Source organism: Eumetopias jubatus, unplaced genomic scaffold (genome assembly GCF_037043125.1).
Source record: "Eumetopias jubatus isolate StellerSeaLion01/CBP00866 unplaced genomic scaffold, mEumJub1_p1.0 scaffold_13, whole genome shotgun sequence".
Lineage (NCBI taxonomy): Eukaryota > Metazoa > Chordata > Mammalia > Carnivora > Otariidae > Eumetopias > Eumetopias jubatus.
The window spans coordinates 52064471-52079126 of NW_028274819.1; the positions used below are offsets into that span (position 1 = coordinate 52064471).

At 43.8% G+C, this 14656-nt stretch overlaps 1 protein-coding gene across 2 annotated transcripts; it reads right to left on the minus strand.

The window, feature by feature from the left end:
• Positions 1-747: 747 nt before the first annotated feature.
• On the minus strand, positions 748-14265 carry LOC114218724 (tripartite motif-containing protein 6). Of its 2 annotated transcripts, none has more exons than XM_028115963.2 (8): positions 14043-14265; positions 7596-8085; positions 7074-7169; positions 6195-6425; positions 3684-3706; positions 2267-2364; positions 1960-1986; positions 748-1724 (listed from the first exon to the last, which is right to left on the minus strand). In XM_028115963.2, the coding sequence occupies exons 2-8, from the start codon at positions 8016-8018 to the stop codon at positions 1162-1164; spliced, it is 1461 nt and encodes a 486-aa protein (XP_027971764.1). In that variant the 5' UTR covers positions 8019-8085; positions 14043-14265; the 3' UTR covers positions 748-1161. The 2 variants fall into 2 exon arrangements, with proteins under 2 accessions (XP_027971764.1, XP_027971762.1); XM_028115961.2 differs by having other exon boundaries at positions 2267-2367.
• Between the last annotated feature and the right edge of the window lie 391 nt (positions 14266-14656).

Genomic DNA, 14656 nt, shown 5'->3' on the forward strand with positions numbered 1-14656 from the left:
TCTCTCTGCTATTACCTTCTTCTACAAAAATACCTCAGGTGTGCATTTTAGACATAAAGCACACTTCAATTCAGACTAGTTACATCTGAAGTACTCAATAGCCACTGGTAGCTCTTGGCTACCACATTGGACAGCAGCTCTAGTCAACTCCTCAATATCTGTTTCCACACTCACATCCACCTCCTAATTTCTTTTACAGCTGGCTCAAAAGCATATATCACCTCTAGCTAAGTCATAGCAGCTCATTCACAAGCTGTTCATGTTTGGCATAAAGAAAGGGGGTGAAGCTGGAAAAAGCACTTCCTAAAAGTGCTTTATATTTTCTTTGTACGTTTTCCTCCCATTCTGGGAGAAAAATCTGTTTTGGATTGATCATTTTCTTCTCCCCTTTCTACTTCAATGAATTTGGGAGATTTGTTTTAAATTTTCAACTACTACCCTTAAATTTTTAAATCCGTGAAGGTTGTAGTGAAAATTGAAGTTAAAATTTCTTTCTTTGAATTTAAAGCCACCAAAATTAACATGATAATGGTTTTTATCACTCAATCCTATATGTACTTACACAAAAGCACAGTAATTTCTTTGCTTATTTATTGAATTTTATAAAACCTGACAACAATGTAACAATATAGGTCAATTTTTTTCACAAATGGAGATGGAAATGAAATGTAAACAATGTATTAACAAAAACAAATCCAGTATTGCATATGCAGAATAGTGATTTATTTCAGGACTTTGTGTTGCATTTAAAAATGGAAACAAATCAATGTACTCCAATAACAGAATAAAAGTGACATAGGATTATCTCAATAATTATAGATCATATCTGTTGAAATTCAATTTTCCTTTCAGTACAAAAAATTATAGCAAATTAATAGAAAAGAACTTCCTGAATTTGCTCCCATGAATCAACAACAAAAAACTCCATCAAATATCATGCTTAATGGTAACATGTTGAAAGCTACCCCCCACCCATCCCAAGATCTGTAATTAATTTGGGATGTCCACTATCACCTCTGGGTATATTTTGGCACTGAGTAAATGTTTGAGGGAAGGATGTAAGAATGCGAGAAAACAGAAGTTCAGAAAGGGGAGACTGAGGTACAGATGAATCTCAGAGTGAAGGGCCCTGCTCAGATATGGGTGCAGTCAATGGAATGTTCAAGAGCTTGGGCGACGCAGGGTCATCGGGACTACACAGTTGCAAGGATTAAAATATGGAGAAAGGGTGGTAGGAAAGTAATATTTAGAGAAGGTGTAGATGGGAAAGCCATGGTTCGTGACATTATAAAAGGAGACAGTGCCGGCCTCATAGTCTAAGAAAACCCCAACACGGCGAGGGGGCACCATCATGGAGAGGAGCAGGGAAGTGGAAGATTCCTCATAGGCTCTATATTCATGTTTATGATGTAGCCCAATCACCCAGTATCCACTTTGAGGTTGGTATCTGGAGTAAACATTTCGATTGTTTGTAAACTGGTTGAAACAGTACGTAGGTTCCACTGAATTACTGCACACCCCCAGGATCCAGTCAGTCTTCTTGGCCACATCCACTTCCCAGTAATGTTTCCCGGAGGAGAAGTGCTGAGATCCCAGGATACCACAGTCATAATGCTCTTCCAGGTAAGACCCAGGCAGCTTGGCACCCACAAATCTCACCTGCCTTCGGTTTTTAGACATGACAAGATTTAAATTAGCTGTGTGTGGGTTCAGAGTCACGTCCACTGTGGGAAAAGGTACAACATCAGCAGATGAGGAGGGGTACGTGGGTCTTAAGACACTGAGAAGAAGAAACACAGAAGTGGAGGAATTGGAAACGTGGGGGGATGGAGGGATGGTAGTAACACCTCGTGGCTGAGAGTGTGTGTGGGTGTGTCGCGCCGGGGCGGGGGGGGGGTGCGGAGCATACAAGAAAGGGTAAGAACATGTCAGCTCAAAGAGGCCATGGTTGCCACTTACCCCAGTAGCTCTGGACATCCGTCAGTTCTGTAAAGATAAACAGATCATTATGTTGTACAGAATGGACATAGGTCAGGTCTGCCATCTCTCCCTTACTGATTGAGGGGTGAGGCAGGGAATTCTATAAGGATGCAAGCTGGCCATCTCGTTCCCCCTTAAGTATGAACTGCATCTTCTTCAGCATGGTATGCCCCTCCCTCTCCGACCTCTCTCTGCACCACTATTCCCAAACACCAACTCTATACTCTATTTATTGCTTATGCTATAATAATTCCACATCCAAGAGCTGTCCCCTGAATCTCCTCACCTCTAAACACTCGCAGCATCCTTTTCAGATCTGGAACTCGAAACGTACTCTTCAGCTTGGTAGGAAGAGCTTCTGGCTTCTTTAGGGCCCAGAACTCACTTCTAGAGAGAACAGACCTTATGAATCTCCTACACTGCCAGCCTTGGGTTCCTCCAACATCCGTCCCCCTCACTGACCAGGCCTCTGGGAGAACTTCAGCATTCTTTCCTTAAGAAAATTAGCATCATTCTGCAAAGAGCTCTGGCATTGGGACCAGAAGACCTGGACTAGAAACTAGCTTCTCACCATCTGTGCAAACTTGGGTAAGATCTAACCCTTCAAAGACTCATTTTAGTTTGTTTTGTTTTTGTAAAATACAGTAATTTCCCCTTCTCTCTCTACATCCTAAGATTATATAAAATTAAATAATGGCTGGGAAACCTTTTGCTACCTCTAAAAATGATACAAAGTGCTTACAATGTCAGTGACATCTTAAGGGTCTACTATAAGGGGCTGGAGATGTGTGTGTTGACAGGGAGAACACCAGGAACCTGCTGCTGGGGCTCTGAGAATTTTGAGTAAAGGGCTTCCTTCTGAAGAGTGAGTTTAGGCCTTAGGATCTGCCAGAGGCCTAGAGAGAAAACCCTGCAGAACAGTGTTTTAGGAGGCACTATCTCTGGGAATATCATGCCAGTTGGAGAAAGGAGACATGTTCACCTCCAAACCACGAGTGAACACTTCAGAAGTGACAACAGGCTCCATATTTCATGTGTCTGTGAGAAGCTTAAAGGTACCAGGTATGTGGGCAACCCCAAATGTCACCTCGATGGATGAGATTCTAGAGTATGGGACAGAGAAGAGAATATGTTTTTTTCCAGGGCCAAAACCAATCTTCTCAAGACCTCATGTCTATGTTCTTACTGGAATTGAAAAAAATGGAAGTCTGAGGAGAAATAGGTAGCAAGGCAGGATGCTTCTAAAGCCAAGAGAGAAAGGGAAATTGAAGGCAAATAAATGCCTCAGGCACTGATTCATGGACCTTGGGAAAGACAGGTGGGAAATTTCCCTCTGATAAAATACTAAAAGCTACAAGAATCAGTGCTGGAAACAGGTAGAGTTTTGTGGCAAAGGGGTCCAATTATGGGATACTAGGAGAGTTAATGATACTGCAAATTTTATTCTTAAAAACACTACCCCAATTTGTGACCGTCTCCCTCCAATCACCCAAATTCTCTGACCATAGAAACTAGGCCATTCCCTTTATTTTGGGGAACCCAAAAATTCTCACGATGAGCAACTCAAGACATCACAGTCCTAAATCTTCCCTGCCTTGCGATTTTTCTTTTTTTCCTTTTCCACGGACCACAAGATAACTCTATGGGTGTAGGAATCTTTTGTCAACCCAAGGGAACCAACCCGTGTTCTCTCCTACACATACCTTTTTATGACATCACTCACATCCTAGGAAGGAAAGAGAAATGTTAAGTCAAGGAATGATAGGCTTCATCCTTGTTCCTTATCCCATACCCACCACCCTATGGTTATGATGGGAATAAAGATGGACCCGAAATGGAGGCCACAGAGTAGAATAAGAACTCAGTGCAGACTGTCCCTGAGACCCTCTGTAGAGATGTTGGGAAATGATTCAACTCATTCATTAGTACCTTTATTTTGATGATAGTGTGTGTGTGTATATGTGTGTCTGTATGTGTATGTAATATTATATATATATAATCTGTTAGCACTAAAGAATCCCACATGATTGTCATAATTTCTGTCACTGAGATGCTTCCATTCTGGTTGCTAAGGATACAAGAGCCTTAAAAGTGTTTATTTCTCAAACTTCACCCCTCCTCACCCTCTATGCCACCTTTGCTGACTTCATCCCGTGTTCTTGATTTCGACACACACGTGTTGATGATTCCCAAATCTGTACTTCTGTCAGATCTCTCTCATATAGGCCAGCAAATGAGCCACAGGCACCACAAACTCAAGACATTAAAAAAAAAAAAAACAACAAAAACTACAAAAACCTGACTTTTCTTGCAACCGTGAGGTCTCTTACCTTCAATCTTCATCAGTGTTGCCAGCATCCATTTAATCACCAAATTTAGACAAAACATGATCCTAAAAACTACCTTATATTCACCCTGATGTCCCATCTCAGACCAAGCCAGTCCCCTTCTTTTAGCCACCTGCTCTTCACGGTCATCGCAGCCACTGCCGGCCTCCCTGGAGCAGAACTGCCTCAGGGCCTCCTGCTTGGTCTAACTTCTGCTCTACACACCACACTGACTGAAGGAAAGGCCAACGACTTGATCTACGGAACACAAGAATAACTATTTTCTCTGTGCTGGGGCTACTTTTGGTGGCATTTGACAGAAACACAACTCAAACTGGCTTGAATATGGAAAGCAGTAGAGGGGGTGGATGTGTCAGTTTACACCAAATATCCAGGGTTGCCATCAGCCTTAAGGCATGGTTGTATACTGAAGAACTCAAATGGCCAAATCCGGGTGCCACTTCTTGGCTCCTTCTCTTGCATTACCTTTATTCTCAAGGGTCACACTGAAACTTGAAAGCTGCAAACTTGCATGGGCTATCAAATCTTAACATGCAACCATGTCACATAGATATAGAGAAGAGGAAGACTGTGTTTGTGCTGGGCGAGCTCTAGAAAACCTGACTGTGAAACAGCACTCAAGTGAAAAGACCCACTGGGCAGTCATATGAACAGGTGTGAGGGTCTACATAGGGGCCTGGGTGAATCATACAAACTGATGATCCCTCTGCACTTAGGGAGCGATTTTTATAGCCTGAAGAATCTGTGGAGGGGCTAGAATGGGGGCAGGGAGAAGTGTTAGGGTAACCCAATGTCCAAGCTGAAGAAAAAGGGCAAGAAGAATAAGACGAAGATGGGAAACCAGAAGCAGCACGTGAGAAAAGCTCCAATAGGTGGAATGTAGCTACCCCATGACCCCAATACTAAGGCCCAAGAATAAGTAAAGAGGTGATTATTCCACCAACAAAGGGAGAGCAAGAGGAAAGCAAGAAGGCAAACAGAAAGTAAGGAACAGCCTGAAGTTTCCAGAATGTTGCAAGTACATCCTATTTCCACTTCAGTCACACTTTTCCCTCTACGTAGAAAACACCTGCTCAGATTTCAACTTTGGTTCAAGCTCCTGCATCAAATCTCTCCAAATCTGAGATGATGCAGGCACACGTACACACACACACCCCCCAAAACCCAGTCTTCTTTGTGCCTTAAAAAGACCTGTTCAAACTTCTATTACAACATGTTAAATGATTCTGCCCTAGAGACGAGAGTAAAAGCAAAGAAGGAATCGTGATAACATACAGAATCTCTAAGTACTTGAGTTGGTGTGTTTGCCTGTGGTGAAAAGTACACAACAAATCCCAACACAGCCTCAGAGACAACAGGTGCCAAATGGCCAGTGAATCCCAACAGGGGGAAAGGGGACATATGGCAGTATCTGGAGGATTCTGGGTTGTCACAGCTGACGGGAGATGATAGTGACATCCATCCAGTAGGCAGAGGCCAGGGATGCTGCTAAACGTCCTAAAAGGTACCAGACAGCCCCTCATGACAGGGAATTTCCAGCTCAAAACAACAATAGTGCTGAGATTCAGAAATGCAGCTCTAGAACATCAGTGGATATAATAGATCTTCTCCACAATATCAAATAAGCTTTTGGACTACCCTTTATATTTAATAAATAAAAATGAGACAGTGCCTTAGCATTTGTACTTTAATTATCCTATGCTTTACCCATGACCTCCGCACAGTTTAATAGGCAAGAGGCACAAGAGGGCCAAATAAATCTTTTTCTTGCCCCTACCAGGTCATGAGTCCCATGTAAGAAGGGAAGGAAAGTTAGTCTCCCTTTGCCTTGACTCTCAGACTTGGGGGCTCCTCCACGGGTCTTACCTGCAGCAGCTCCATTGCTGACCCCTGACACCGAAGCTCCAGATCTGAGATAAGCTCCCTCAGTGACTGGCTCTGTTGGACCAGCTCATTCTCAGCCTCTTCTAAAATACTCAGCCCCTTCCTCTCTTCCTCCTCCAGCTTTTTCAATTGCCGCTGCTCCTCTTTGTCCAGGATGCTTCTCAACTTATTAAACTCTGTCTGGATCCTGTGTCTCTCGGGTTCCATCTGATTCTTCAGGAACATGCAAGAGAAAAAGGCTGCTCATCTGTTGAGCTGAGGGTCTCTGCTCTTGGGTGGAGGGGGTGGAGAGTCAGGCTCAGCACTGCTTTCCTGGCCGGGTCTCACCAGGAAAGGAGGAGTAAAGATGGGAAGAAAGTCCTGCAGAACCTGTTCTTCCCTTCTGCTCTCTCTTCAGCTCTTCCCAGACCATGAGCCCCAGGCTACCTTATCTAGGCCTCCAAGACAGAAGACTGTGGCTCCTGGGTGAGGTCTAGATTCCAAACCACCTCCCTGGCCTCCCGTGCCTCTGCATCGGCCTCCCCTTCCAATTTTGAGTACCCAGGTGGGAATGATTGATTGGCTGGTGTGTGACCTGTCTTTCCAGGAGCTTTCAGAACTTGAAACTAGAACACGGTCTGGAATCAGGAATTGGGGGCTGCCAAAGGCCACGGTTCCTCTATGTAACTATCTTTAAAAACCTGAATTCCTTTTGATATGTTCATTCTCTATCTCCCCCTTCCCCATCCCTGCACCACAAACAACACCCTTGTTGGGAAGGGCTGCAGTGAAGGATTAGGCAAAAGGAACAGACAGGACCTGGGCTCCCATGCCCTGCCCCGATCCCTATCCCAGGACAGCTTCAGGAAGAATCTCTCTTACCTTCCAGGATGTCCTCTTCCCTATGATAATAGCAGTTAGTCTCTCAGCTTCCTGCTGCTCTAGCCTCAGCTTCCTCAGAGACTCCTGGAACTTCTCCTTAAAGAAACATCAAGGCAAGCAGGGTCAAGCACCAACTCATCTCTGTGCCCAGAACGGAGTGAATGGGGAAGAACTGAGAAGGACTAAGGTTCTTTTATGCACATGGGCTGTGCACAGAAAGCCAATGGACACAGGCTAATTCTCTTTCCTCCCAGGGAAAGAACCTGGCCATGCAGGACTTCCCTCTCACCGCCGCCATATCACCCACACTCAATCCCCCAAGCCCCCTAGCTATGCTTCGCAGCAACCTCTACTCATGTGGAGCAGGTCTTGAGGAGCAAGAAAGAGATAAAGTCTCTACTCTTGGGCAGAGGGGCATTTTCTAGGTTCATCCTCTAGGTAAATGGAAAAACGACAAAGAAATTAGATGACAGCATGAAGGAAAGTTACAATCTCCTACCTTCCCTTCGTTTGGAATCCTACCTGGTACTCGTGGGCAACCTCCTCCATAAGGACCGTGTGGTGACCACGATGCTCCTGAGACCGCTCACAAAGCCAGCAAATGAGCTTCCCATCCTCTTTACAGAAGAGCTGGAGTTTCTCTCCATGGTGTGCACAGAGAATCGCCTTCAGCTGCATCCCAGGGCCCAACACCACCTCTCTGAGCCTCTCTGCTATGTTGGCCAGGTGCCGATTCGGCCTCAGGTCCCCAGGCTGGTAGCTGGTCTGGCACACAGGACAGCTGCTTTCCCCTTCTTGGCCCATCACTGATTCTGCACTGTTCCCCGTGATGCAAGCCTGGCAGAAGCTGTGGCCACAGTCTATGCTCAGGGGCTCTGTCAGGAGCTCCAGGCAGATGGGGCAGGTCACTTCATCTCGTATGTCCACCAGGACCGCTGAGGTCATTGTAGCTTCTCTCCTAGCTCCTGCCTGCCCAGCGGGGATTTCTAAGGTGCTCCTCGCTTACAGAATTCTGGGTAGATGGGTTAAAAAAAAAGGGGGGGGGGCGGTCAGGGTAAGAAATGAGTGTGAATAAAAGGATGTTGAGTATCTTGAACAAATAGGTCAGATACCTGAGGTCACAAGGGCTTCTTATTCAAGCTTCAAACATGTTATTTACCTCCAGATCACATTAGACATCAATTTGTACCCTCATTAGAACAAGGATTATGATTTTCCTTCACTCCTACTGGATGGAGGGACCAACTGAAGCCTGTGAGAGGAGTAGCCTTGAGTGAGCCACCATCTGTTTGATCTTTTCTCATCCACCAAAACACACCCTCACTGTTAAAAAGCACCAAAACACACTGCTGCCTCAGGATGTTTGCACTTGCTGTTACTGCTTCAAGAAAGACCCTTCACCTTAATATCTGCCTGACTCTGACTTCATTCCACATTCTCCTTACATGCTCCCTTATCAGAAGAATTGGCTCTGTCTAGCCTAATTAAAGCATGGCCACCCATACAATCACTCTCCATATACGAACCTGCTTGATTTTCCTTTCTATCACCACCTAATATATATCTTTTATTGCCTGAATCCTCCCACTAGAATATAAGCTCTAGAAATCAGAGCTTGTTTTTGTTCATTACTGTATCTTCAGAAATAGCAGTGTCTACACACAGGTCCTCAATTTTTTAAAATTTTAATTCCAGGGACACCTGGGTGGCTCAGTCGGTTAAGTGTCTGCCTTCGGCTCAGGTCATGATCCCAGGGTCCTGGGATCGAGCCCCGCATCGGGCTCCCCGCTCCGCGGGAGGCCTGCTTCTCCCTCTCCCACTCCCCCTGCTTGTGCTCCTGCTCTCGCTGTGTCTCTCTCTGTCAAATAAATAAATAAAATCTTTAAAAAAATAAAATAAAATAAAATTTTAATTCCAGTAGAGTTCATATACAGTGTTATATTAGGTTCAAGTGTGTAAGGTCCTCAACTTTTGATGAATGAAAATCCAGAACCTCCTTTGTCATGAGTTTTCCCATGAGAAGACACTTGCACCTTCTAACAGCTCTGTTCCTCACAGAGCCCTCTCATCCCTCATGGTCACCTTCCCAGAACCACCGAACAAACAATGACCGTAATAACCCTGAGGTAACATTTTACAACACTTGTATACCTAACTGTGATTTAGAAATCACATTCCCCTGCTTTCCTTATCCCTCATAGAAAAACTCTGAATAAATAAGAGTATTTTTGGCCCTTTGCTAAAGCAAGAGACATTAAGTGACAATATAAAATCAAACATCTTGTAAGTCAGAGTTGGCAGAATCTAACATGTCCACAGTCCTAGTTCAAGGCTCTGTCCTCAACCTCAGAACTTTCACCAGACATTCGGTGGTAAAGGTGGTTAAAAGTCAAACACAGACCCAGTGCTTTAGGGGTGTGGAAATGAGAAAGGTCCTGTTTGATTAAGAAATTTCACCACGGCCCATCATAAACTTTGACAGGAGTCTTAAGGGACCCATGTGCTGGGGGAAAGGGGAAAGGCTGGGGTGATGGAGGCCGCAATGCATTCTGGTGCAGGACCCCAAGAAGATATGTGCCCGTGGGAGAAGACTAAAGAGTCAAGCATGGTTCTGTGGCTGGTGTGGGGAGATAATGATGCATGGAGGTATTTGTTTCAAGAACAGTAACGGGAAGGTATCATCACCAATACCATTTTCTGATCACTTCTTAAGTGCTAGGCAATGGCTGAACTCTTTACAGACATTGTTAAAAAAAAAAAAAAAGCAAATTCCACAATAATTCTCTTGGGACGTTTAATAATACCTATTTTTGAAGGTGAAAAATGAATTTCTTAAGAAGGTATTTAACTGCCGAAAGTCTCAGAGTGAGTAAGTGACAAAGTAAAGATTATAATCCAGTGTTATGCAGCTCCAAATCTCAGGTTATTAACCAGTGACCCATCTGGTTCTTAAAGGGAATGTTTTCTTCATGCTACCCACACCACCTGCAAGGGCACTCAGGTCATGACATGACTGTGATTTTTTGGCTGTGCTGATTCATATGATAGCCCCGTTCTTCTTAGCACTTAGAAACATCCTACAGCTCTTCCTAAGGTATCTGTCGGCTCCCTCCCCAGCTCAACTCTGCTTCATTCCTGGCAGCACATGCCAGATCTAGGCTGCTTCCTTTTCCCTGGTAGTCTAGGGCAGAAAAGGTGGCACTGGTACTAGAGTAACACAGACCCAGGTCTAAATCCTGAATTTACTGATCTAGTTTTAGAACACTGGAATGATTCCTGATCTGAGATGTGGCTCCATCTTTTCTGCATTGCTGAGATCAACTCCTCCCTTAGGAGTATAGTTGTAATAATTACCTGAGCCAATGCACAGGTAATTTGTATTGAGAATAGTCTCAATAAAAACTAGTTATGGTTACACTTACGCTGGTGCTGCTCTCTGATCCTTCAATGCTCTTACCTGCCACCAGGAGGAAAAGGGCCTCTCAATATTTTTAGCGGGGACAGAGCAAAATCTGGTAGAGAGATAGCTCTATATAAATATCTGTTATAAGAATTCATGAATCACTTTCTTACCCCTTTTCATTTCTTCTTACTTCCTTTAGAACTAGGAGAAAAATCCACTGTTTCAATTCATAACAAGATTTAATGAGATGGCATTTAAGGACAATGTGAGAAAGCTTGACCTGAGCCAGTTGTCTCTGTGTGCCTGGGGCAAGGGTCAGTTAAGAAAGCTAGAAGCTTCTCTAACTACACAACTAGAGATGCTAGAACTTACTCTAACTCTATTGTTTGTGCTGAATTTAGATGCTCTCATTGAAAAACACTATTTTATTCTCATTATTAGAAGTTTTCAGTTGTGAAATTGTATTACCATTGTCTTAAATCACAGTGAGAATTTTTTAAAGACATTTTTCTTATGTGTGTATAGAGTGAGTGTGTGTTCCTGCATTTAATCACTTTCCTTGGAAGCCATTTGCTCTGCTTACCCAGCTGGAGTCTTGCCTGGGACATTAAAGAAGAGCCAACTCACAAATGTACTGCCTTATCAAAGTCACACTAAGCCCTGGGGTCCCAGGTGTGACCTTCCTGTACAGGACAGGCCACGGGGCATTTCTGCCTCATAGATGCAATGTAATGCAATAATAGCCAAAAACTGGAAATAATCCATAAAACTATTAACTGGTAAATGAACAGATTGTGGTATATCCCTACAATGACATATTACCAAACACTAAAATGGAACTGACACAACAAGATAAATCTCAAAAGCATGATACAAAGGGAAAGAAACTAGACACCAAAGGTAAGTCATCGTATGGTTCCATTTATATGAAATCCTAGAAAAAATAAAACTGTACTATTTGAAAACAGATTAGTGGATGCCAAAGCCCAGGGTTGGGAGAAGGGGATTAACTGCAACAGGACACAAGGAACTTTTGGGGGTGATGGAAATGCACTTTATAAATGATTGCGCTGGTGGTTGCATAACTATACATAACAAAACTCACAGAATTGTATGCTTTAAAATTGATTTAATAGATGTAAATTATAACTCATTAGAGCTGACAAAAACAGAACAAAGAAGTATATTGAGAAAAGATGAAGGCTTGGCTTTCTGATCTTCTAAGCATAAATTAGAACTGAGCTGTTAAATATGGTAGCCACTTGACACTTGAAATGTGGCTAGTCAAAAATGAGATGATGTTTTTAGTATAAAATACCAGATTTCAAAGGTTTTGTTAGAAAAAATAATCTAAAACATATCACTAACAGTTTTTATATTGATTACACATCCTAATATTTTGTTATTGATGCACTGAATAAAATATATTCAAATCAATTTCACCTGTTTCTTCTTTTTAATGATGATACTGGGAAATTTAAAATTATATATGTGGCCCCATTATATTTCTATATTTATTTTCCACCTAATGCAGTACTATAGATACTCAAGACAGAGAAAGATTTTTTGAACAGAAAACATGCTGTAAGAGTTAACGTCTCTTGTCAGAGGGAATGAAGATGAGGCTGCAGAAAGGAAACTGTGGAGGGGAGCATACAGTTAGCATATTTTGAGTAGCTGTTGCCCACAGCCCAGCAGGTCCTTGACTACCTGCAGCAGCAAAGCACAGCCCAGAGGAGACAAGGCAGGTGAATTAGTCTCCCAAGAAGGCCTTGTCTCAAGAGCAGTGTGGTTGGACCGAGAGAGAACAACCTGGCTGTGTGAGGAGTGCAGATCCCAGAGCCTGAGATGCCAGAGCCCAGTAGATCAAATTTGCAAATGAAAGAGGCCAAATTCATGACCAGGTGTAACTATTAAATCAGAAGAATGTCAGGTGGTCTGCTGACTATCAGCATTGGCATGCACTGGAGCTCTTTATGCAAAATCTCAGCCTCACCCTGGCCAATTCAGTTTCTGCAAGTCAATAAAGATCTCCAGGTGAAGCGCATGCACATCAAGGCTTCAGAAGCCCCATCTCAGGTAAAGGCACTTCCTCCCCAGGCAGATGCAATTTAGGGGGCAAAATAGCTAGAAAGGGACCAGGGAAGAGGAAAAGTCAGAGGATGGGCTGATAGTTAGATCGGAAGCATTCAATAGAACGGAAGCTCACAATTCAATATCAAAATGGCTTCAGAACAAGTCAGTGACCGGACAGGGAATACTACAGGCTAGCCCAAGCTGGGGGCCCAGAATGAGTTAGAAATAAGATGGGCAGCGCTGCCCCCCAGCTGGGAACTCTACTGAAAATGCAGTAAAAACTTAAACAGGTGGAAACTGCATTCATAAGTGAGTTTGGTTTCTTGTGCTTAGGGAATAACTTACATATATATATTTGTGTAGAGTTATTATTCTACTTTAACCTATTCTCTGGAATGGATTATCTAAAAGGTGGCACTTGATAAATATTGGAATTGGAACATAATCAGCTTCATATTCTTTTTTAAATTTACTTAAAAAGAAATCTCTATCCCATGCATTTCAGAAATGTATAATTTAAGAACCTTGCAAATTCTTTAAATATTGTCCTGGACAAGTTTTCTTCTCCCTGAGTTTTAGATAATCCATGAACTGAGGTTTTTTTAAATGGATAGTTCACAAAATTCTTCTTTTCCTTGCATTTGTGATATTCCACTTTTTTTTAATTTAAAGATTTTATTTATTTATTCATGAGATAGCGAGAGAGAGAGAGAGAGAGAGAGAGAAGCAGAGGGAGAAGCAGGCTCCCAAGGAGCAGGGAGCCCGATGCGGGACTTGATCCCAGGACCCCGGGATCATGACCTGAGCCAAAGGCAGACGCTTAACCATCTGAGCCATCCAGGCGCCCCTTTTTTTTATTTTTTTTTTTAAAGATTTTATTTATTTAATCATGAGAGAGGGAGAGAGAGGGGGAGAGAGAGAGAGAGAGAGAAGCAGAGGGAGAAGAAGGCTCCCAATTTGTGATATTCCGCTTTTAATTCCAAATTTTTAAAACTCTTGTTATATTTTCACTTGTTTAGATGTTAGTCATATTCTTCTTTATCACAGTGCATTTTAACATATTTTATTTCCCACTCTCTTCTTGCAAAAATTGTTCCCACTCTCTTTTTACAAAAATTGTTCTCTCAATAATTACAAAAAATTGTAATTTTTTAAAAGCTCAGCGTTGACTTTGTCAAGAATAATGACTTAATTTACTGTCAGGCAGTCGCCTGTGTGTTTAAACCTCTCCCTCACTTAATTCTCACCAAACCTCTAGGGTATAAATATTACTAGGTCCATTTTACAGATGGGGGAAAAAACGGAAGCTCAAAGAGGTCAGTGTCAGAGGCAGAATTTGGACACACCCATTTCTCCATCCATTGATTAATTTAATTAACGTTGTCCCTAATCTCACCGAGCTCATTCGCAGCGAGGATGAAAAAGAAATAAAAATAAATGATCGATATCATGAGCTCGGGAAGGGACCGCATCTTTTACCGGCCTCTCACCTCTGCCAGGAGCGACAGTAAGTGGTCCGTCACAGAAGGGCAGACGTCTCCCCGTGTCCGGCATACCGACAGAATGAGCAGCCCCAGGTGGTCAAGACTCTCCCCGTAGTTTTGAGTAGACTGTGCAGACCGGGGGCGCGCGGGCCTACTCCTTTCCCAGAAAGGCAGGGCTCCAGGGCCCGGCCTTGGAACAGACCCGCAGGTCGGGCGAGGGCGGAAGCCTCACCCCCCAGCTCCCCGGGGAGAGGTCAGGGCCTCCCGGGTGGAGGATGAGCGGTGTCACTTCCTGGGGCAGAGAGGCAGAGATGGGGGAGGGGATGCTGACCTCGGAATCCACGCCAGTCCCACGGTTTGCACGCATTCCCGAAAGCAAAACTTTCGGGCTGCCTCCCCTACCTCCTGCGGCCCCCTGTCACGACCCTTTGCACAGACCACCCCCGGGTGCCGAGCCAGGAGTAGCCTGGCCTGTCGAGGTCTCTTGCCAAAGTTGAGTCAACTCAAAACCGCAGAGGTCTCCCTCACTCCCGTCCACCCGCGCGAACCCTGCAACCCAGCCTGCAGGGTGGGTCGAACTCCCAGTACCAGCGCGGACAGCGGTGGCTGGCCAGAAAACC

Excerpts from the sequence above, each read along its gene's own strand:
- LOC114218724 (XM_028115961.2), bottom strand. The coding sequence starts at position 8,018 with ATGACCTCAGCGGTCCTGGTGGACATACGAGATGAAGTGACCTGCCCC. Across the intron at positions 7,170-7,595 it reads AGGTTGCCCACGAGTACCAG|GAGAAGTTCCAGGAGTCTCT; the intron begins GTAGGATTCCAA and ends TGTTTCTTTAAG. Across the intron at positions 2,368-3,683 it reads GTGAGTGATGTCATAAAAAG|AAGTGAGTTCTGGGCCCTAA; the intron begins GTATGTGTAGGA and ends TGTTCTCTCTAG.